At 42.1% G+C, this 23,840-nt stretch overlaps 1 protein-coding gene across 2 annotated transcripts in view; it reads right to left on the bottom strand.

The window, feature by feature from the left end:
- Positions 1-23,840, bottom strand: part of apbb1ip (amyloid beta (A4) precursor protein-binding, family B, member 1 interacting protein) — a 141,893-nt gene that overhangs the window by 58,853 nt on the left and 59,200 nt on the right. For both annotated transcript variants that reach the window (XM_063044265.1, XM_063044266.1), the window contains exons 4-5: positions 12,863-13,161; positions 5,862-5,939 (exon numbers count right to left, since the gene is read on the bottom strand). In XM_063044265.1, the coding sequence (XP_062900335.1) occupies positions 5,862-5,939; positions 12,863-13,161 (377 nt within the window). The remainder of the gene's footprint in view (positions 1-5,861; positions 5,940-12,862; positions 13,162-23,840) is intronic.

The following is a 23,840-nucleotide window of genomic DNA, read 5'->3' as shown; positions in this document are numbered from 1 at the left end:
ATGGATTACTGTCAAGCTTCCCTGTGAGTTACGTACAGAACATAATGTGAGAGGGCATTCTGGGTAGATGACTTACAAGCGAGACTAACCCCTCCATCTCTCGTGTGCATTATTCACGGCCACTCTGCATCCCAGAACCATAAACGTAACAACTGGCGACCAGGTGACAGGACCCTACGCGCTATTTATTATTTTGCTCCCTTCAGCAAGGAAAGTCTGTGTGCAATACTGCTGGTATATAGTTGTGTGATGTGGGCGAGCAATAAGAAAATGGCTGCAGGAAACATGGTAAGTGAAGAATCTGAGAATCCAAGGGGAGAGAATGAGAATGGGTGGTTAAATAAAACAAGTAAGGGAGAGAGAGGGAGGGGAGGGGAGAGAGAGAAGGAGAGAGAGAGAGATAAATATATATATATGGATAAGTCTAGTTAACTTTTCTGGAACGTGATTGTGTTTGAAATGGTGACAATGTTTGGAAGTATGGGACCATATGATTGAATGGAGTTCATATACTGAAAGATTAGAATATTCTTCATCAGCAAACCAAATATCAGATGATATTCATGTTCCAACTTTTCTAACTGTGATGGGTGCAAAAATGATTAATTTATTACACAGTCTCATGCAAATAGCTTAGCCTGGCGATATGCCTTATGAGGACATAGTTAAAACCTTAAAGGACCACAATTCACCTAAACCTTTGATTATTGCTGAGAAGTATAGATTTCAGAAAAGGGATCAAGAGCAATCAAGAAAAAAACCTATTTCACAGTTTGTGGCAGTGCTGATACAATCGTCAGAACACTGTAATTATGGGCATTTGCTGAATGGCATATTATGTGATAAACTCATGTATGGTCTGGATAGTGAGGCAATTCAGAAAAGTTTAAATAAAGAAGGCAGACTAATACTACAGAAGGCAATTGAGATTAATACATCTATGGAGATGGCAGCTGAAGAAGCACAACTATAAAGCACATCTTCCCAAGTTCATAAAGTTTCTACTGACTTTAAGAATAAGTCACCTATTGGCAATCAATGCCAGTAGATGTCTTATTATGGCAAAACCGGGCATTCAGCAGAAGAAAGCTAGTATAAGGATTTAGACTACCGAAGCTGCAGCAAAAGGGACATGTTGACTGCGCCTGTAAGAGTAAAAAGAAAAATGATTTTTGGAAAAACAAAAAGGAGCATGTGAACAAGAAGGAGCATACTGAGAGCAGACTGAGTGACCCTCACTCTGTGGTCGAAGCTTTGCATGTTTTACCTGCTTCAGGACACAAAAATGGCTATTGGGTAACTCTGCGGCTGGACAGGGCCACAGTGAGAATACAGGTGGACACGGGTACTGCAGTATCACTGGTGTCAGAGACAGATTACAAGGGCAAAGAGGTGGCTGCAGGAGGCAGAAGAGCGGCTACAGGATTGCTTCGAGTCAGAGGACTGGGACTCATCAGAAGATCTGAATGAACAAAACATGGTTGTCACAGACTTTACAAAAACAGTCGTAGATGAATGTGCCCCCAAAAAATCATTCAGGGTCTTCCCCAACTTAGAAGCCCTGGATGAACCTTGAGATCCACAATGTGCTGAAGGCCAGATCAAATGCATTCAAGTCTTCCGACCAAGTAAGAAACACGAGATCCAGGTACGATCTCTGGAAAGCCATCTCACGGGCGAAGTGGCAATTCTGGACCAAGCTTGAATGAATAAAGGATAAAGGATGTGGCTGGGCTTGAATCACCTATTACAAAGTAAAATCAAACAAAGTAGTTTTCAACAGGGCTTCACTTCCAGATGAGCTCAATGCCTTCCATGCTCACAGTGACCATCAAAACATGGAGGGAACTTTACAAACTCCCACATCCCCTGCTGACTCTGTGACTTCAGTCTCTGAGGCTGGCTTGAGAGCATCCTTCAGGAGGGTGAACTCACAGAAAGCATCGGCCCAGAGGGGGTAACTGGCCAAGTTCTAAAGGCCTATGCTGGTCAACTGGCTGGTATTCATCAATATCATAAACCTCCTGCTTTGGCAGTGTGAAGTACCCACGAGATTCAAGCAGGCTTCAGTTATACTGGTGCCTAAGAAGAACGTGGAAATCTGCCTCAATGACTATCATCTAGTAGCACTTGCCTCCACAATGATGGTGTTTTAAGAAGTCGGTGATGAAATGTATCAACTCCTGCCTGAGAGGTGAATTGGATTTGCTCCAATTTGCCTACTGGCACAACAGGTCCACAACAAATGCCACTTCACTCAACCCTGGAACATCAGGACAGTGAAGATGCATATATCGGGGTGCTCGTTATTGACTACAGTTTGGCATTCAATACTATCACCCTCTCAAAACTTTGGCCTCAGTACCTCCTTGTGCAGTTGGATCCTCGATTTTCTCGTTTTCAGACCACGGACAGTTCAGATTAGCAACAACATCTCCTCCACAATCTCCATCAGCATAGGTCCACCACAGGGCTGTGTGCTTAGCCCCTGCTCTACTCACTTTACACTTATGACTGTGTGACGAAGTACAGCTCCAATACCATATTTAAGTTTGCTGATGAACACCACTGTTTTAGGCCGAATCAAAGGTGGTGACGAATCAGCATACAGGAAGGAGATTGGAAGTTTGTCTGAGCGGTGTCGTAACAACAACTTTTCACTCAATGTCAGCAAGACCAAAGAACTGATTACCGACTTCATGAGGAATGAATCAGATGATACCATTGTCATAGGCTGAATCACAAGTGGTGATGAATCAGCATATGGAAGAATTATGGTTGAAAATCTGGCCAAGTGGTGCCAATACAACAACCTCTCCCTCAATGTCAGCAAGGCCAATGAGCTGGTTATTGACTTTAGGAGGAAGAATGATCCAATCCTCATTGGGGGATCTGAGGTGGAGAGGGTGAATAACTTTAAATTCCTCTGTGTTGTCATTTCAGAAAATCTCTCCTGGGCCCAGCATGTGAGTGTAATTACAAAGAAAGTACGGCAGTGCCTCTACTTCCTTAGAAGTTTGCAAAAATTTGGCTTGGTATCTAAAACTTTGACAAACTTCTGTAGATAAATGGTGGAGAGTATATTAACTGTTTCAGAGCCTGGTATGGAAACACCAATGCCCTTGAATAGAAAATCTGACAAAAAGTAATGGATACAGCCTAGTCCATCATGGGTGAAGATCTTCCCCACCATGGAGTAGTTTTGCTGGAAAGCAGCATCCATCATCAGAGACCCCCACCAACCAGGTCATGCTCTCTTGTCTCAACTGCCATCAGGAAGTATGTACAGGAGCCTATGTACCCTCACCACCAGGTTCAGGAACAGTTATTATCCCTCAACCATCAGGCTCTTGAACCAGAGGGGATAAATTCACTCTACTTCACTTGCCCCATCACTGAACTGTTCCCACAACCTATGGCGAGACCCGACGCAGACTGGGAGATCGTTTTGCTGAACACCTACGCTCTGTCTGCCAGAGAAAGCAGTGTCTCCCAGTGGCCACACATTTTAATTCCACATCCCATTCCCATTCTGATATGTCTATCCACGGTCTCCTCTACTGTAAAGATGAAGCCACACTCAGGTTGGAGGAACAACACCTTATATTCCATCTGGGTAGCCTCCAACCTGATGGCATGAACATTGACTTCTCTAACTTCCGCTAATGCCCCACCTCCCCCTCGTACCCCAGCCGTTATTTATTTATATACACACATTCTTCCTCTCACTCTCCTTTTTCTCCCTCAGTCCCTCTGACTATACCCCTTGCCCATCCTCTGGGTTCCCCCCCTCCCCCTTTTCTTTCTCCCTGGGCCTCCTGTCCCATGATCCTCTCATGTCCCTTTTGCCTATCACCTGTCCAGCTCTTGGCTCCATCCCTCCCCCTCCTGTCTTCTCCTATCATTTTGGATCTCCCCCTCCCCCTCCAACTTTCAAATCTCTTACTAGCTCTTAATTCAGTTAGTCCTGGCGAAGGGTCTCGGCCTGAAACGTTGACTGTACCTCTTCCTAGAGATGCTGCCTGGCCTGCTGCGTTCACCAGCAACTTTGATGTGTGTTGCGGGACTCACTTTCAAGGACTCTTTGTCTCATGTCCTTGACATTTATTGGTTATTTATTTATTATTATTATTATTAATTTTTTCTTTTGTATTTGCAGTTTGTTGTCTTTTGCACATTAGTTGTTTGTCCACCATGATGGGTGTGGTATTTCATTAAACCTGTTAGCTTCTTGGATTTGCTGAGTATGCCCACAAGAAAACGAATCTCAGCATTGTATGTGATGGCATATATGTACTTTGATTATAAGTTTACTTTGAACTTTGAAATTGCAGCATCTCACCCCAGAAGGGGCAAAGAAGACTTACACTGGTGAGGTTATTCTAGTGGGAGGAGTAGTCCATGTTACAGTGGAGATTAATGAACAGAAAAAGAAACTTCCAATGTACATTGTTAAAGGTAGTAATCCAGTGCTTCTGGGATGTTTGTGGTTGGAGCAGCTCAAACTCAACTGGCATGAAGTGCACTTGATTAGTTGGAGCACTGGTCTACATGGGGAATCGAAGACACACACCGAAGTAGTCAATGGAGAACTGAGCAGTGTGAAAGCAATCAGTGTTAAGCTGGCTCTTTAGTCCAATACAACACTCAAATGCCTGAAGGGAAGACCTGTTCCATACACCCTCAACCAAAGCTAGAGGCTGAATTGGAAAAACTCATCCAGGTAAAGAAATATCCAGGCAAGTCCATGATAAAGAAATTGGCATTTAAAGTGAGCAAATTTATAATGCTCCATTCGTGGAATTAACTATATTATCTGAATGAAAGCAAGTTGTCAAATCATTCAGTTTTTTTGTATATTTAAGTTAAAAAACTGCCAGATCATGCAATCATGAAAGGATATTATAAATTCATCAGGCACACTTCTCTGTAATTTACAAAAGGCAACGTTTATTTTATAAGCAACACACATCAAAGTTGCTGGTGAACGCAGCAGGCCAGGCAGCATCTCTAGGAAGAGGTACAGTCGACGTTTCAGGCCGAGTCTCTTCCTCAGGACTAACTGAAAGAAGAGCTAGTAAGAGATTTGAAAGTGGGAGGGAGAAGGCGAGGGGGAGATGCAAAATGATAGGAGAAAACGGGGGGGGGGATCATGTCCCATGATCCTCTCATATCCCTTTTGCCAATCAACTGTCCAGCTTTTGGCTCCATCCCTCCACCTCCTGTCTTCTCTTATCATTTTGGATCTCCCCCTCCCCCTCCAACTTTTAAATCTCTTACTAACTCTTCCTTCAGTTAGTCCTGACGTTAGTCTTGGCCTGAAACGTCGACTGTACCTCTTCCTAGAGATGCTGCTGGGCCTGCTGCGTTCACCAGCAACTTTGATGTGTGTTGCTTGAATTTCCAGCATCTGCAGAATTCCTTGTGTTTGTGTTTATTTTATATACTGTCAATAGTTTTTCTGGGTTGTTGGTGGTTCCAGAACAATTGTAATTAGAATCTGTACTTATTTGGCAGTCCGTGAAAAGAGAGGTTGTTGATTTGAGAATATTAATTTTAATTTGCAGAACTTACCAAGGGCTGACCTATCAGTGATGCTACAGCCCTCATCTCCATCCAGGGGCATCCCAGAACAAACACAGGAAGGTAGCTGACTATTTTGGTGGGTGGAGTATTTGGGTAAAACTTGCTAAGTTGTCGTGGGGCTCAATGGAGATCTTTACGAAGCAATCACATGGTGCTGATGAACCTCTTGATGTTTAAAACTTTGCAGTTTGGCAGGGTGTGATTTAGCCTTAATGACATCCAGGTTTCTGTCCAAGTACCATATCTTTTTTCTATCTTTTTAGTATTCTACTGACCTTTTTAACCTTTGCTTCTTTCAACTTTTCCAAAGCAAGTTTAATCTTGTCATTTTTTTCCTTGGCCTTTTGTTCTTCCTGCAAAATGAAAGATGAATAACAGAGAAAAGCTACTGAATTCAACATGAAAATTGCCCATCAGAAATATTTCTTTCTCGGGTACGTGGTTGTTCTGATTTAGTATATTTCTGCCCCCAGGCATTAAGGCAACTAAAAAGCTTGTTTCCAAGCCAGATGGTGATACCTCCGTAGTTCCACTTCTGTCTCCTTAAAATATCTTCCCCTAAGGAGGAAATGGGCAAATCAGGAAGAACAATCGTTGTGTGCCTATTAGATGTTTTTTAATAGGCTTGAAGGTCCTTCAACATGGTGTGAGGAAGGGGACTGACTTGCACACACATAGAAACATAGAAAATAGGTGCAGGAGTTGGCCATTCGGCCCTTCGAGCCTACAGCGCCATTCAGTATGATCATGGCTGATCATCCAACTCAGAATCCTGTACCAGCCTTCCCTCCATACCCCCGATCCCTTTAGCCACAAGGGCCATATCTAACTCCCTCTTAAATATACCCAATGAACTGGCCTCAACTGTTTCCTGTGGCAGAGAATTCCACAGATTCACCACTCTCTGTGTGAAGAAGTTTTTCCTAATCTCGGTCCTAAAAGGCTTCCCCTTTATCCTCAAACTGTGACCCCTCATTCTGGACTTCCCCAACAACGGGAACAATCTTCCTGCATCTAGCCTGTCCAATCCCTTTAGGATTTTATACGTTTCAATAAGATCCCCCCCAATCTTCTAAATTCCAACGAGTATAAGCCTAGTCGATCCAGTCTTTCATGATATGAAAGTCCTGCCATTCCAGGAATCAATCTGGTGAACCTTCTTTGTACTCACTGTATGGCAATACAAAGCTGCTCAATATCCTGACTTCACCCACCATCATTACATTAAAAGGGACGGTTTTAAGCACTATATGCACAAAATGGCACATTGTTAATTCACTGTAAAAATAGAACACTACTTTGACTAAGAATAATCTGATGACTTAGAAACTCATAAAGCTGACCACACTGAACAATCTTGCAATTAACTCTGACACATGCAGTCAAATGTATTTGCAAAATTGCTGATTTTGATTCTAATTCTAGCATAAACATTAACGACTAGAAATTGTGTTAGATAGCTCATAATCTTAGGAGGTATGCAATAGTTTTAAAGTGCAAAATTAATTGTGGGAGAAGGCTAGCAACTGGCCTTGTAAAAAAACAGACAAAATACTAAGGCAACGACATGGTTGCCACCCAATGTGCACAAGGTGAGAGAGGAACAACAACACATGATAAATTGGCACTGGGCGGGAGCACAACACATGCCAGGAAGTTGTTTCTATTTCATGATAGGAGATCAAGCATATTAATTTTGAAATTGCGCATAGTTATCATGCATTTCTGAGTGATACGTCCTCGAGTAATGACATCTGCACACATGATTCTTTGTGTGCATTATGTGCAGGAAATTTCCTTTCCAATAAATCCAGAAAAAACTCAGTTTGTGCTCCTGCCCAGTGCCAATTTATCATGTGTGGTGAGCCTAAATATCGAGAATTATAAATTCTAGAGCAGACATTTTCCCTTCTCTGGCCTCCCATTGGGCAGAAGGTATAAAAGCATGGAAGCATGTCCCACCAGGTTCATGGGCATCTTCTAGCCCAGGGATTTCCAGCCTTGTGTCCACAGATACTCTTGGTTAATAGTAGGGGTGCATCACATAAAAAAAGTTTGGAAACCTCTATTCCAGACGAACTTAAATACTTAAGTATTGGAAACTGCTCTACATGGATTAAGGTCTTCATCTGTTTATAGTTTTTAAAGCAAGCACTTCAAAGACTGTCCATCTACAATAATTCTGTCAATGCCTCCCCATCCTGACATTGCAGTTTGACTGCTCAGCTCTTCTAATTTCAGTGCAATGCTTGTTGCAAAGCAGAGAGCGGTCACTGCATGAAGACTAATACCTTTCACCGTCGGTTTCCAGAAGATGTAGCTGTGCAGCGTGATTGTGTGTGGCCACCCCTTGACAGCCAGCTACCACTGGAACACGTTGAAGTCCAGAGGGTGTTTAACAATTGCCTAAGATTGCAGTGGGATTCTTGTCATTGGAAATTAATCTGACAGAACTCTACTCCGCTCAAATTGCCTGAAGGAGCAAAGTTGGTCACTTATTTTTAAGCAAGGATAGTGACCTCCAACTACAGTGATCCCAATTCTATAAGGCATTCAGAGTTAAAAAGCAAAGAAATTCCCTCATTCTTTACTACCTAATTTATACCACCCAACACTATATAGTGTGCCACCTATCATATCTCCACAGAACCTTTAACTACCTTGGTTCTTGTCTCTAAGACTTCTACTCTTGACAAAAAGCTCTAAAATCATAAAATAATTACATAATTTCCATCAAATTTCTATTTCCTAACTCTTTTACTCTGACTAAGCACATTCTCATTTATTCAATTATTTTTAATTTTATGCAAAGAAGTGCCTTGAAGCATACTACATCAAACTATATAAAGAAACAGAAGGCTTAAAATGTCAAAGCAGCTTTCCCTTGAAACAACTAAATATAGGCACTGGAAAATTGCAAAACGCAGTTAATTTCCTCACTTCATAGCAGTGAATGTAACACACCAGCAGTCTCTTGTATTTGCTGTGGCTGCGTTTCCATGGATGTGATCATTGTGGTTTGACTTCATTTCAAAGAATCGTAGAGAAGGAGGCCATTTGACCCACTATGCCTGGCTACTCTTTGAAAGAGCTACCAATTCATCCCAATCTCCTGCTGCTTCCTCACAGTACTTACTGAATTTGCTTCATGGCCCTTTGTTCCCTATTACAGGCAGTTCATGGTTCTGAAAAGGTTCTGTTCCTGACAACAATCTGCAACCAGATTTCTCGTAAGTCTATGACCCTGTCAGAAACGTCCATCCTCTACTGCCACCTATATCATGTGACTCTACATACACTTGCTACAATTCTTCAATTCTAATGTACGTTCATCCTAACACTACCCATAATTAAACTAATGGAATATGTACTGTCTCCAGTCATTAATAAATATCATGAAACATTTCATTATTATCACTGTTATGAAAACTTCTTTAAAAATGTATGGGAGAATTTGTGTGAAGTCAGATTTCCATTAGTCAAGCTATCTGTGACCTTGGTGTTCCAATATTTGTTTCTTTTTCTTTTACGTATTATCTTAGATAGTCACCCTCTGGTTACTAACTCACCAGGCAGTAGATCACTTCTTCCTTTTTTATGATTTTGGACAATTCTGTCAAATTATACCTTCTCTGCAACAGCAGAACTCTTTTACTTATTTCTGGACACTGTGTGTTGGTATAATCATTGTTCCCTTGTTTCATTTGAGAAAATTTCCTCTACATCTTCTGAAAGTGCTTGATATATTTAGATAAGAATGCCCAAGAATATGGTACGTTTGGTAAACAGAGAGAAGCTACTTCTCCAGCAATGGTTTAAGGACCAAGGGAAGCAAAGAGTAAAGTTAACTCAGTGGTCACTTCATAAGGTATTTTCTGTACCTGATAAAGTCATGGAGAAGTACACACAGAAACAGGCCCTTCAGCCCATGTTGTCCATGCTGAAGCCACTTAAACTGCCTGCTCTCATCAAGCTGCACCAGGGCCATAGCCCTCCATATCCCTACCATCAATGTACCTATCCAAACTTCTCTTCAACATTGAAATTGAGCTTACATGCACCACTTGTGCTGGCAACTCATTCCACACTCTCACAACCCTCCGAGTGAAGAAATTTCCCCTCATGTTCCCCTTAAACTTTTCATATTTCATCCTTAACCAATGACCTCTGGTTGTAATCCCACCCAATCTCAGTGGAAAAAGCCAGAATGCAATTACCCCATCTATGTCCCTCATAATTTTGTATACCTCTATCAAATCTCCTCTCAATCTTCTACATTCTAAGGAATAAAGTCCTAACCTATTCAATCTTCTGTTAAAGTTCAGGTCCACCAGACCCAGCAACATCCTTGTAAATTTTCTCTGTACTCTTTCAACCTTGTTTACATCTTTCCTGTAGGTAGCTGATCAAAACTGCACACAATACTTCAAATTAGACCTCACCAACGTCTTATACAACTTCAACATAACATCTCATCTCCTGCATTCAGTACTTTGATTTATGAAGGCCAATGTGCCAAAAGCTTTCTTAGTGACCCTATCTACCTCTGTTGCCACTTTCACTAAATTAAGGACCTGTATTCCCAGATCCCTTTGTTTTAGCACACTCCTCAGTGCCCTACTATTCAATGTGTAAGACCGACCCTGCTTGATCCTATAAAGTGCAAAACCTCACATTGGTCTGCATTAAATTCCATCTGCCATTTTTCAGTCCATTTTTCCATTTGATGCAGAACACTCTGCGAGCCGTGATAGCCTTCCTTACTCTCCACTACACCATAATCTTGGTGTCATCCGCAAATTTGCTAATCCAGTTAACCACGTTATCATCCAGATCATTGATATAGATAACAAACAACAATGGACCCAGTACCAATCACTAGCCACAGACCTCCAGTCAGAGAGGTGACCATCTACTACCACTCTCTGGCTTCTCAGACAAAGCCAATACCTAATCCAATTTACTACCTCATCTTGAATGCTGAGCGACTGAACCTTCTTGACCAACCACCCATGAGGGACCTTGTCAAATGACGTGCTAAAGTCCATGTAGACAACATCCACTGCCTTACCTTCATCCACTTTTCTGGTAAATTCCTCAAAAAACTCTATAAAGTTGGTTAGACATGACCTACCACGCACGAATGCTGACTATTCTTAATCAGTCCATATCTATCCAAATACTTATATACATTGTACATGGTCCCTTAGAATACCTTCCAATAACTTTCCCACAACTGATGTCAGACTTACCAGCCTATAATTTCCTGGCTTAAATTTAGAGCTTTCTTTTAAACAGGGGAAGAACATTGGCTATCCTCCAATCCTCTAGCACATCTCCTATCACTAAGGATGATGTAAATATCTCTGCCAGGGCCCCAGCAATTTCTGCACTTGCCTCCCATAGGGGACGTGAACACCTTATTAGACCCTGGGGATTTATCCACCCTGATTTGCCTCAGGATAACAAACACCTCCTCCTCTGTAATCTATACAGGGTTCATGAGGTTGATGCCTCTTTGCCTCACCTCCATGGAATCTGTATTCATCTCCTGAGTAAAAAAAAGATGAAAAAAAGATTAAGATCTCCCCCATCTATTTTGGCTCCACACATGGATTACTATTCTGATCTTCTGGAGGACCAGCTTTGTCCATTGCAATCTTTTTGTTCTTAACATATGTGTAGAATCCCTTAGGATTCTCCTCCACCTTGTCTGCTCGAGCTACTTCATGCCTTCTTTTGGCCCTTTTGATTTCTTTCTTAATTGTTCTCTTGCTTTTCTTATACTCCATAAGCTTCTCATTTGTTCTACCCTCCTATACCTGCTATGTACCTCCTTTTTCTCTTAACTGGTGCCTTAATATCTCTGGAAAACCAAAGTTCTCTACATTTGTTATCTTTACCGTTTATTCTGACAGGCACATAGAAGCTTTGTCATCTAAAAATGTTGCTTTTGAAGGCCTCAAATAGCCACTGAGTGTATGTTCGTGGTCTTTTGCACCTGTAGCCCATCCACTTCAAGGTTTGATGTGTGGTGTATTCAGGATGTTGTTCTGCACACCACTGTTGTAATGTGTGGTTATTTGAATTACTGTTGTCTCCTTGTCATCTTGAAGCAGTCTGGCCATTTTCTTCTGACCTCTCTCATTAACAAGGCATTTTTGCCCACAGAACTGCTACCGACTGATTTTTTTTGGTTTGTTTTGTGAACTCTGGAGACTATTGTGTGTGAAAATCCCAGGAGATCAGCAGTTTCTCAGATACTCAAACCACCCTGTCTGGCACCAACAATCATTCCTTGGTCAAAGTCACTTAGATCACATTTCTTCCCCATTCTGTTGTTTGAACTGAACCTCTTCACCACATTTGTATGCTTTTATGTAGAGTCGCTACCACACGATAGATTAATTAGATATTTGCATTAAAGAGCAGGCGTAGAGGTGCACCTAATTAAGTGGCCACTGGATGCATAATTAAAGTATGAGAAATAAACATATTTACAGCAAAAGTAGGGATGCTTACGAACTCATTGTTTGAAAAGTCATGGGAATAGAAACAGGAAAGCAAGAAAATGGGACTAAAAAGGTTGTTTTCCATGGAACTGACAGGGATATGATGGATTAAATTACCTTCTTCTGTGTTCAATCATTAGCAAGCCTTTTTCTGCTTTACAGGACAATAAAGGTCTTGCAGAGGTTTTTACTGTGACTACATATCGTCATTGTGCTTTCTTTATAGTAACTAATATGGATTACATTATTAACTGACAGCAATGATAGAATGAACCTTTGACTTAAGTAATCAAACACTTGTTCTGGAGACTTGTTTCTATCAGCAATAATGATGGAACTTTGTTGTCAGCAATTATTCCAAATACAGATACAGCGTGATCATCAAAACTCACTGCACTCAAGCTATGGCAAAGAAATTCATACCATTTTCCTCATTTCTAATTTTAATTTCTCAAACCAGTTTCTTACTCTTTTTTTATCTCAATTTCTCAATTTGTTGCCTTATGCAGGACGTTAGTTTCATAGGCACAGGCACCCTCCTGTGAATGTCTTCAAATAGATTTATAGAGAGCCATGCAGTGTACAGAAACAAGCTCTTCAGTCCACCATATCCTTTCTAACTATTGCACCCATTTATATTTACTGGCAGTGGTTTTATAGTCTTCTATGCCCAGGACATTCATATGTAAATATAACTCTGGACAGTAAGTTTCAAAACTTTCAATACTTTTCCCCAGAAAACCAAAATGTTACTGAATTCTTACCTCTGTTAATGGCTCTGTAGGTTCCGGAGGGGGTGGCAATGGATCAGGCAGAGAAACAGAAGGGGCTGGGGGAAACAAGTCCACAGGGGGTTGTGGTAAATCATGACTAGATGGCTCAGTGTGTCTGACCGGTGGCTTTGGCGGTCCTTTTGAATGGAAATTTGGAACATTTGGTGTCACAGCTGGTGCTGGTGAAGGTTCAGCTTTAATGGCAGTGGCTTTCTCTGCCTCATCGATCCCTTGCATCAAGTCTGCCATTAAAGCATCAAAGTCAGTTTCTTCCAGTGATTTGAGAGACTCTAATGGAACAAAGGAAAAAAGGAGCAATATGAAAATGGAATGGTAGATCCAAGGGACCAAATTCTGAAGAAGAATAAATAGTGCATTTGGTCACTGTGGACCTCTGAACATAGCCTTCAGGGATGATGCTTGTCAGATGTGAAATGAATCTTAGTGGGATTAATAAAGCAGTTTTTTTAATGTGAAGTGCTTCCTTTACATTAGGGTTGCTGATTCAATGATTCTATACTCAGTTCAATTATGGATGAAGCACAACACAAAACTACTTCAAATTACTCTGGCTGAAAGGTTTTTATGAGGCATAAGTCAAAGTTGACATACATAACCCAATCTGAAAACTCAGAGCACAGCCGAAATTAGATTTGGATCCATTCTAATAACTGAGGTGTAACTGTCAGAATCTTTAAGAACTCCAGAAGTAAATTCCTGCTTTGTTCAGTTTAGCTTTGGCTAGCAACTTAGCTATGTGGAAGACCCAACAGTCAAATGAAGAATCTACCTGTATTCTCAGATCTCCTCACGAGTGGTTCTGCATTCTTCAGCAGTTCTCAGCTAAAGGTCTTATAGTCATAAAATCATATAATCATACAGCATGGGTATAGGCCCTCTGCCTACACAGTCAGTGTTGACCATAAAACACCCAATTCAATTTCATTTATCCCATATTCCCATTAACTCCTCATGGATTCTATCACTCACCTACACATTAGGGTCAATGCTCAGTGGGCAATTAACCTACCAATCTATTTTTGGTATGAGGGAGAATGATGGAAGAAACCTACACTAAGACATGATAAGTGCCTTCGAAAGGACACATCCAGAGAAGCAAATGGACTGGGAAAGCTCCTTTTAATTCAACAGCAGTGATGAGAGCCTCTGTTAGCTGTGGTAATGACCAACACTGCTGGATCTAAAACTGAATAAACAGTACAATAACTACATTGAAAAATAATGCCTTCTGTGTAATTACATTGCGTGAAATGTCTGATAATATCTTTAACCATTTAGGTTGTGTACTCACTGCTAACATAATCCCAGAATATATGCGTACATCAGGGATTTAATTGTCTAGCACACTTGCAATCTCAGGCACACCACGATCTACAAATAGCTGGGATGGTGTTGAAGGGGAAAGCAATCTTCATTAACATGATCACTGGAATTAGTTGGTGATTGTAGCTGTGATTATTCCATAAATATAACAATGGAGTTTATTCAGATATCAGTGAAGGCTGTATGCCAAGGTTTACAGGCAGCATCATGCACTTTGGTGAAAGGAATCAGGGTATAGGCTATTTTCTGAGTTGGGAGTGAATTCAGAAATCATTCGCGCAAAGGGAGTTGGAAGTCCAAATGCAGAAGTCCCCGAAGGTTAACTTGCAAGTTGAGTTGAGTCAGTAGTAAGGAAGGCAAATACAATGTTAGCTTTATTGGGTATTGGTTAGACTGCATTTGGAGTATTGAGACCAGTTTTGGGCCCTTATCTAAGAAAGGATGTGCTGGCATTGGATAGACCAGAGGAGGTTCACGAGGATGAGCCTGGGAATCAAAGGGTTAAACGATGAGAAGCATTTGATGGCTCTGTGCCTGTACTCACTGGAGTTTAGGAGAATGAACCCTACTGAATACTGAAAGGACTAGACAGAGTAGATGTAGAGAGGATGTTTCCAATAGTGAGGGAGTCTAGCACTGAAGGGCACAACTTCAGAATACAAGAATATCCCTTTAGATCAGAGCTAAGGAGGATTTTTTTTAGCCAGAGGATGTTGAATCTGTAAAACTCATTACCACAGATGGCTGTAGAGGCCAAGTCATAGGGTATATTTAAAGCAGAGTTGTAAGGTTCTTGATTTGCTCGAGTATTAAAGGTTACAGGGAAAAGGCAGGAGAATGGGTCGAAAGGGAAATAAATCAGCAGAGCAGACTTGACAGGCTGAATAGCCTAATTTCTCCTATTATGTTTATCAAGGTAGGCTGCACATTAGATAGTGTCAATGAGAACAGTGATTTGCAAAGGAGACTTTGGTTTTAGTAGCTGATGGAGTTTAACGTGGGGAAGTAAGAAGCCATTTTCCTCAGGCTAAGTTCAATTAATCAATCTATTTTCTACATAGTGAAGTGCTAAATAGAGGGAAGGCAGCTTTAGGGAATACTTGACCAGCAAAATTGAGATGCTGATAAAACGAATGGCTTCAGCAACTGACCCACCTCTTGCAATTTGTTGGGTATTTGTACCCTACTGCTAACTCTGTTAAAATTGGGAGTGGATGAGTGAGGCAGCATGCAAAAATTGCTGGAGGAACTCAGCAGGCCAGGCAGCATCTGTGAAGGGAAATAAGTTGCTGGTATTGACAAGCTGAAATCAGCACGAAAGGTTGCTCGATAGTGAAGCAGGGCAAGGTTTAAAAACAGCTTGGAAACTTTCAGCTCTCTTTCGGCCGTCTGAAATCAATCCTGGGCCAATAAAAACAAAAATGTAAGCGGAGCTTACACTTGTTGGAGTGGGCCAGTGTTTGAGTGGCTGGCCTTGTATCAACAGGCTTGGGCAAGCACAGGTTCTAAGTAAGCAAGTAAGTTGGAAAGCTTCTAGCAAGTTTTATTTTCTGTTGGTACGTAGCTAGTGGGCTGAGAAAGGATCTGGAGGTAGTGGTATGAGATGTGGGAAATCTGGGAGACCTCCACTTTCCATGATAACCTCAGAGCCTGGCTCTGTGCTCAGAAGGGAAGTGAGGAGAAAAGGAATGCAGTAGTCGTAGGGGATTCTATAACTAGAGGAGCAGGAAGCAGGTTCTGTGGATGTTGCTTCCCAGGTGCCAGGGTCAGGGATGTCTTGGATCAAGTCCTTAGTATTCTAAAGGGGGAAGTTGAACAGCAGAAAGTTGTGGTACATATTGGTATCAACAATACAGGTAGGAAATGGGAGGAGGTCCTAAAGAAAGAATACAGGAAGTTAGGCAGTAAGCTGTAAAGCAGGACCTCCAGGGTAATAATGTTTGGATTGCTGCCTGTGTCACATGCCAGTGAGGTTAAGAACAGGATGATGAGGCAGATGAACGCGTGCCTGAGGACTTGGTGCAGGGGTCAGAGTTGCAGATTTCTGGATCATTGGGACCTCTTCTGGGGAGGTATGACCTGTACACAAAGATTGGGTTACACCTGAACCTGAGGAGGACCAATATCCATGCGGCCACACTTGCTAGAGCTGTTGGGAAAAGTTTCACCTAACTTGGCAGGGGGATGGGCAGCAGAATGATAGGGCTGAGGATGAGACAGCTGACATACAACTCGATGCAGTGTGCAGTGAGGCTGTGAGGAGAACAGGCAGATGACAGGGCAGAACTACAGTCAGTGGGATGAGTTAAAGTGTAACAGGAGGCCAAAATCAATAAGGGTGATGAATACAGGACTGAAGGTGTTATATTTGAATGCACTCACAACACGCTGGAGGAACTCAGCAGGTCAGGCAGCATCTGTGGAAACGATGAGTCAACGTTTCGGGCCGGAACCCTTTGTCAAGGACTGAAGAGGGAAGGGGCAGAGGCCCTATGAAGAAGGTTGGGGGAGGATGGGAAGGAGAAGGCTGGTAGGTTCCAGGTGAAAAACCATTTGAATGCACGGTGTATGCTGAATAAAGTAGATGATCTTGTAGCTCAGTTTGATATAGGCAAGAATGATGTTGTGGGCATCTCTGAGTCTTGGCATCCTAGAATATATATGGTATCAAAACCACAGGCAGGTAGACAAAGGGGCTGTGGTGCCCCTATCCGTAAAAAATGAAATCAAATCATTGGAAAGGGGTGACATAGGATGAGAAGATGCAAAATCCTTGCGGTTAGAGTTAAGAAACTGCAAGGCTAAAAAGACCCTTATTAAAGTTATATACGGGCCTCAGAACAGCAGACAGGATGTGGGCTACAAATTACAATGGGAGACAGGAAATGCGTGTAAAAATGGCAATGTTTTTAGGAGCTGAATATGAGGCTACTGAACAAGATAAGAGCCCATGGTATTGCAGGAAGGGTACTAGGATAAAGAGAAGATTGACAGGCAGGAGGCAAAGAGTGAGAACAAAAGGGGCCTTTTCTGGTTGGCTGCTGGTGACTGGTGGTGTTATGCAGGGGACAGTGTTGGGAGTGCTTCTTTTCACGTTGTATGTCAATGATTTGGATGAAGGGTTTGATGAGTTTGTGGCCACATTTTCAGATGATACGAAGATAGGTGGAGAGACAGGTAGTGTTGTGGAAGCACGGTGTCTGCAGAAGGACTTAAGCAAATTGGGAAAATGGGCAGAGATGTGACAGATAGAATATTGTGTAGGGAAGTGCATGGTCATGTTCTTTGGCAGGAGGAACCTCGGCGTGGACTATTTTCTAAATGGAGAAAAAAATTAAATTTAAAAAATCAGAGGTGCCAGAGGAACTTGGGAGTCTTTGTGCAGGATTCTGTAAAGCTTAACTTCAGCTTGAGTTGGTGGTAAGGAAGGCAAATGCAATGTTTGCATCCATTTCGAGAAGAAGGCTAGAATATGAAAGCAAGTATGTAACACAGAAGCATTGGTCAGACCACACAGAATATTGCGAGCAGTTTTGGGCCCCTCTAGGAAAAGATGTACTGCCATTGGAGAGGGTCCAGAGAAGGTTCACGAGATTAATCCCAGGCATGAAAGGGTTAACATATGAGGAGCATTTGATGGCTGTGGTCCTGTACTCATTGGAGTTTAGTTGAATGAAGGGGGTATCTCATTAAAACCTATTTAATATTGAAAGGTCTAAATAAAGTGGATGTAGAAAGGATGTTTCCTATAACAGGGGAGTCTAGGATCAGGAGGCACAGTCTCAGAATTGAGGGATGTCCATTTAGACCACAGATGATGAAAACATTTTTTTAGCCAGAGTGTACTGAGTCTGTGGAATTCATCGCCACAGATGGCTGTGCAGGTGAAGTCTCTAGGTATATATAAGGTGGAGATTGATTGGTTCTAGAATCATCTGGGAGTCAAAGGTTACAGGAGTTGGCTAGAGAATGGGGTTGAGAGGGATAATAAATCAGCCATAATGGAATGGCAGAGCAGACTTGATGGGCCAAATGGCCTAATTCTGCTCCTATGTCTTATGGTTTTATGATATTTTGAGAGAGACACTTCTTTAGGGCCGAGACCCTTCATCGGAATTTTCTCCAAACATGTTCTATGACTTGTTAAGTTCCTCCAGCATTTTGTGCACGTTGCTCAAGATTTTCAGCCCCTCCAGAAATGTTTCTGACTTGAGTTTGAATCACATTGAGATTCTCTTTGAGCTTTTTAACCTTTTAACACTCAATTAACTCAAATGCTTAGGGGATTAGACTTTTTCCTTCCTCAACTTCATTCCCACCCGCAACTACATTTTATAGAACATAAAATAATATAGAACGGGACAGGCCCCTTGGCCCATGATAATGTGCGAACCTAATGAAAGGAATGAATCCTAATTAATGTAATCCATCTTCCCTGAACATTGACTCTATACCTCCCTTCTCCGTATATTAAAATGTTCTTAAACACTGCTATGCTATTTCCCTCTACCACTGAGCCTAGCAGTGTATTCCAGTCTGCGTAAATAATTTGCCTCACTCATCTCCTTTGTACTTTCCCCTCACCTTAAGTAAATGTAATCTTTTTTTGTGTTGGATGTTCTGTATCCCTTTTCTCCATATTTCATGTATATAGTAGAATAGTCATATACGTACTTTATGGACTGATTGCATTTGTATATTTGTCACATTTCAGCTGAGTGAATGAATACTTGGCTCAAAGGCGTTGGGTCAAAGTGAAAAAAACCTATTAAGGGGTGCAGCAACACTCATGTGCAGTGAGGAATTGGAAGGGAATTAATAACATTGGGAAAGAAATGTAACCCGTGGCCCAACGCTGGAGTTGGGCATTGTTCAGCCAGCTCTACAAAGGTTCATGGACGACATCACTATAACAACTGTGTCACATGTCCAAGCAAGATGGGCATGGGAAACCCTGGACAATGTAGCCACTTGGGCGAGGACGTCCTTCAAGGCCAAGAAGTCCAGGTGTATGGTGATCAGAAAGGGCAAAGTTACTAGCAAGTTTAGCCTCCAAGTTCAGGGTAGGGTCATCCCTTCCATCGAAGATAACCCGTTTAAATGCTTGGGGAAGTGGTTTAATGTGTCACTGACAATTGTGTCAATGTCACCAATGCTGTGAAGCAGATAAATGAATGGCTGAAGAAGATTGACAAATCCGGACTTCCCGGTAAATTCAAGACCTGGCTGTACCAATACAGCCTTCTGCCCACGCCTCTTCTGGCTCTTCACACTTTATGAGTTCCCCATGACTGCTGTAGAGGGCATTGAGAGGAAAATCAACAAGCACCTGCGGAGATGGTTGGGAGTTCCCCCAAGCTTCTCTTCAGTGGGCCTCTGTATTTGATCTGGGCAACTGCAGCTTCCCCTGTCACCTGTTGTGGAGGAATTCAAGGTGGCAAAATGCAGAGCCTTAGTAAGCTTGAGAGATTCCAGATTCCAATGACGTCTTGGTAAAGCAACCAGGCGTTACAACCAAATCTGGGCACAGGCGGGCAGCCAACGCAGCTGTGGAGCTGGCAGTGTGTTCTCTGAAGCTGCGAGATATCATCGGCAACCCCTGTGTTGGGCTGCAAGGCCTCGGCTCAGTTCACTTCCAGCAGTGGGGAGACGCAAGCATAAGGGACAGGCGAGACATGGTACAGGCAGAAGTACAGATTCGTGAGGAAGAGAAGCAGATGTCAAAGGCAGTGGAACAAGGGTCCCAGGGTGCCTGGACAAAATAGGATCTGCCCAAGCGCAAGATCTCATGGGCAGAGTTATGGAGACTGGAGCCCTTCTGTATTACCTTCCTCTTGCGATCCATGCATGACACCCTTCCTTTACCATTACATCTGTACACATGGGGGGGATGAGAGAGGACCCGAACTATAAGCTCTGCGGTCAAAAGGGGACACTGGATCCTATACTGTCTGGGTGTAAAACAGCTCTAACTCAATGACGGTATAGGTGGCGCCATGATAAGGTGCTTCTGGCTCTTGCTGACACACTGGAGCGAGAGAGATGCAAGAAGAGGACGGCTGGCACAGATTTGAGGAAGGCTATCACTTTCATTAAAGAGGGAGCCAGGCCTTTTGTAGCCAAACAACCAAAGCCCAATCTGCTGCTAACGGCCAGGTCCTGGGAGATGAGGGTCGATGTGGGAAGGAGGTTGCAGTTTCCCGGATGTGGTGCACACAACCCTACGCCCGGACATTGTACTGTGGTCAACTGAAGACAGGAAAATAATTCTGGTTGAGCTGACTGTGCCGTGGGAGGAGGGATGGGAAGAGGCCTATGAGAGAAAGGCCTTGAAGTACCAGCCCTTAGTGAAGGAGTGTAAAGACAAGGGACGGCAGGCATGGTTGTTCACTGTGGAGATCGGCTGCAGAGGTTTCCCAGCCGAATCAGCATGGCGGTTGTTGTCAGATCTGGGCCTGGACGAAAGGAGCAAAAAGCAAGCAGCTCGTAGGATGGGGGAAGAGGCAGAATGAGCCTCTTGTTGGATTTGGAGTAGGCAAAAGGAGGGAAGCTGGAAGCCAGGAGCAGATGGGCAGTGATTTGGCCACCACTGCCGGCCCACCAACTGGAGAGTGTCTTGGTTAAGGGTTGAAACACTCGGTGAAGGTTGGGAACCACCTGATGACATCTGCTACTGGCTGAAGGCTATGGTTACCTTATAAGGTAACTGGGGTGTATGTTCAAGTAACAAGTTTCATAGCCAAATACTCCTTCACACAGGGAATCTGAAGTTGTTTTTTTGTTAGATCAATCTTCAACAGAAAAGGAAATTTATATTTCTACTCTTACATCGGAGATATATCATTTCTGTTGTCCCAAAGCATCAATCTTTATGCCCTTGAGAAACCACAGAGGAGAATTTTTGATTTTATTGAAAAAAAATGTGAGGAAAAGTTAAAGTAGTTCATCTGTTTTCTTTGCAACTGCATATCATGCACAGAGCATACAAGCATGCAATTGTGTATCGACAGTGTCAGAATCCATAATAAATGGTAGAAAAGGTAAAATAAAGGCTCTTTATCTGAGCGCATATGACATTTGTAACAAGCTAGATGAATTGAGGGCAGAAATAGGTACAATCCAATAGCTGTTTAGAAAATCTGATTTTAAGGTGACCGGATTTGGGAAATAAATATTTTAGGGTGCTTAACTTTTAGAAGGGACGGGAAAAATGGAAAACGAAGAAGAGTATCACACATGATCAGGCGACAGAGAAAAAGGCTCCTAACTTCGAACAAAACAATCTGGATGGAACCAAGAAACAGCAATAAAAAAAGAAAATATTACTTATTTATTGTAGCATTGTAACCCTTTTCCTTTCAGCTACTAGTACTGTATCTTAATTTCTCTTGTTTAGAAAATGTATCGACCTCTGTTGTGAATGTATTCAGCGACTGAGCCTGTGCATCCACCTTGGCTTTGACATTTCCAAGATTCATTACCGTCTGGATGTTTTTTCTTCCCTCTTGCTCCAAAGTTCTAACCTTTTATTTTGTCACTGTGACCCCTGGTTCAATGGTCCATGGCTGGGGAAGTATCATCTCAACATCTACCTGTTGAGTTTAGAATTGAGATTATTCCTCAATTCTCATTCTTCTACCTCTAATTTTCTAAACGTAGGAAGAGCAGAAAACCATCAGAATATAGTGAAGAACAATGCAAAACAATGCACTTAGTGAGGGCAAAAATAAAAATACTGATATTGTGGGAATGAATGTGATCAAAAGACGATAAATCTCCAGGTCCTAATGCCATGCAACCTAAAGTTCTGAAAGATATGACTGCGGATGCATTGGTTATCTTTCAAAATTCCGTATAGACTCAAATTGTTTCAAATGATCAGAGCATAGCAAGTGTAACCCACTATTTAAGAGGCAGAGAGAGTGATAGGGAAAACTCCGTATTAAGTAAAACGGAAAGGGAGACTTAGCATCAACAAAAGTTAATGAAAAGGAAATCATGTTTGACAAATCTACCACTGATTTTCAAAGTTGTAACTAACTGAATAGCTAAAGGAAAACAGAGGATATGGTGTCTTTTGAATTTCCTTTTGGTACCATGTATGATATTTAAGCACATTTCGATCACTTAGAATAAGGATCCTATACTTGCAACTAAGTGTACCATTAGTTAAGGTATGCTAATGGATAAAGTCATTTTCAGGTTAGAATGTTGGAGACCCATGCTAAGACCCTGGCTTTTCACAATCTATGTGAATGATTTAGAGGAGGACACCAAACATAATATTGCCAGATTTATTGATAATAAAATGCTGGATGACAAGGTGAGAAAAGAGAAGATTGCAGAAGGGACTTATTTAGGCCAGGAGAATTGTTGAGGAAATGTTAAATAGGATATGTCTTGGAAAATGTGATCTCATTTGATTGAAAAACTAGGAAGGTGGCTTATTTTAAAGTGATGAGAGATTGAAAGATGTTACTGCTTTGAGAAACCTGTGAATCTTTGTACATGAGTCACTGAATGTCGACCTGCAGGTACAGCAAACAATGAGAGAGACATTATGTTTGTCTTCATTGCAAGAAGATTTGAGCACTAGAGTAAAGAGATCTTAGGTGACAAGGCAGATGAAGGGATGATGCTACCCCAGGCTGGAGAATCTAGAATCAGAAGTCATTGTCTCGAAAGAAGATGATGGTCATTCAGGACAGAGGTGAGAATAGATTTCTTCAGAGAACAGCACGTTTTGGCAATTCTCCGTGCAAGAGAACTGTGGAGTCTGAGTGTAATCAATGAAGATTGACATTCTTAGATAGCAAGGGAATTGAGGGATAGAAGTGCGAGGCCTACAAAAGTGAAAATTTGAGAGTACAGAGTTTGTAAGCTCCTGTCAGAATAAAAGGGAAGGATAACAGGTTTGGGCAACCTTGGTTTTTGAGATGTATGAGTCCCTGGTTATGGAAAAGAAGGAAGTGTATAGCAGGTATATGCAGGCAGGAAAAAAAAATGTAGTTGAGAAGAATAAGAAATGCAGGAGAACACTTAAGAAAGGAATCAAGAGGGCTAAAAGAAGACTAATACTCTAGCGGACAAGGTCTATGGCTTCTACAGATACTGTATGTTAAGAGCTAAAGAATATCAAGGAACACAATTGGTCCTCTGGAGGGACAAAAGTGGTCCTCTGGAGTGGTAATCTATGCATGGAGCTGAAAGAGATGGATTTTTTTGCATTTCGATTTACTCGAGAGACGGACACGGAGTCTACAGATGTGAGGCAATACAGCAGCAAGGTCATGGATCCTATACCGGTAACAGAGGAGGAGGAGGTGTTTGCTGCCTTGAGGCAAATTAGGGTGGACAAATCCACAGGGCCTGACAGGGTGTTCCCTCGGACCCTGTGGGAGCTGGTGTAGAAATTGCAGGGGCCCTAGCAGAGATATTTAAAGCATCCTTAACCACTGGTGAGGTGCTGGAGGATTGGAGTATAGCTGATTTTGTTCCATTGTCTAAGAAAGGCTCTAAGAATAAGCTAGGAAATTATAGGCCGGTGAGCCTGACATCAGTAGTGGGAAAGTTATTGGAAGGTATTCTAAGGGACTAGATATATAAGCATTTGGATAGACAGGGA

This window comes from Mobula hypostoma, chromosome 3 (genome assembly GCF_963921235.1).
Source record: "Mobula hypostoma chromosome 3, sMobHyp1.1, whole genome shotgun sequence".
In the NCBI taxonomy this organism is placed as follows: Eukaryota; Metazoa; Chordata; class Chondrichthyes; order Myliobatiformes; family Myliobatidae; genus Mobula; species Mobula hypostoma.
The sequence above is the reverse complement of the archived record's forward strand: the minus strand, read 5'-3'. Positions and strand labels throughout refer to the sequence as shown.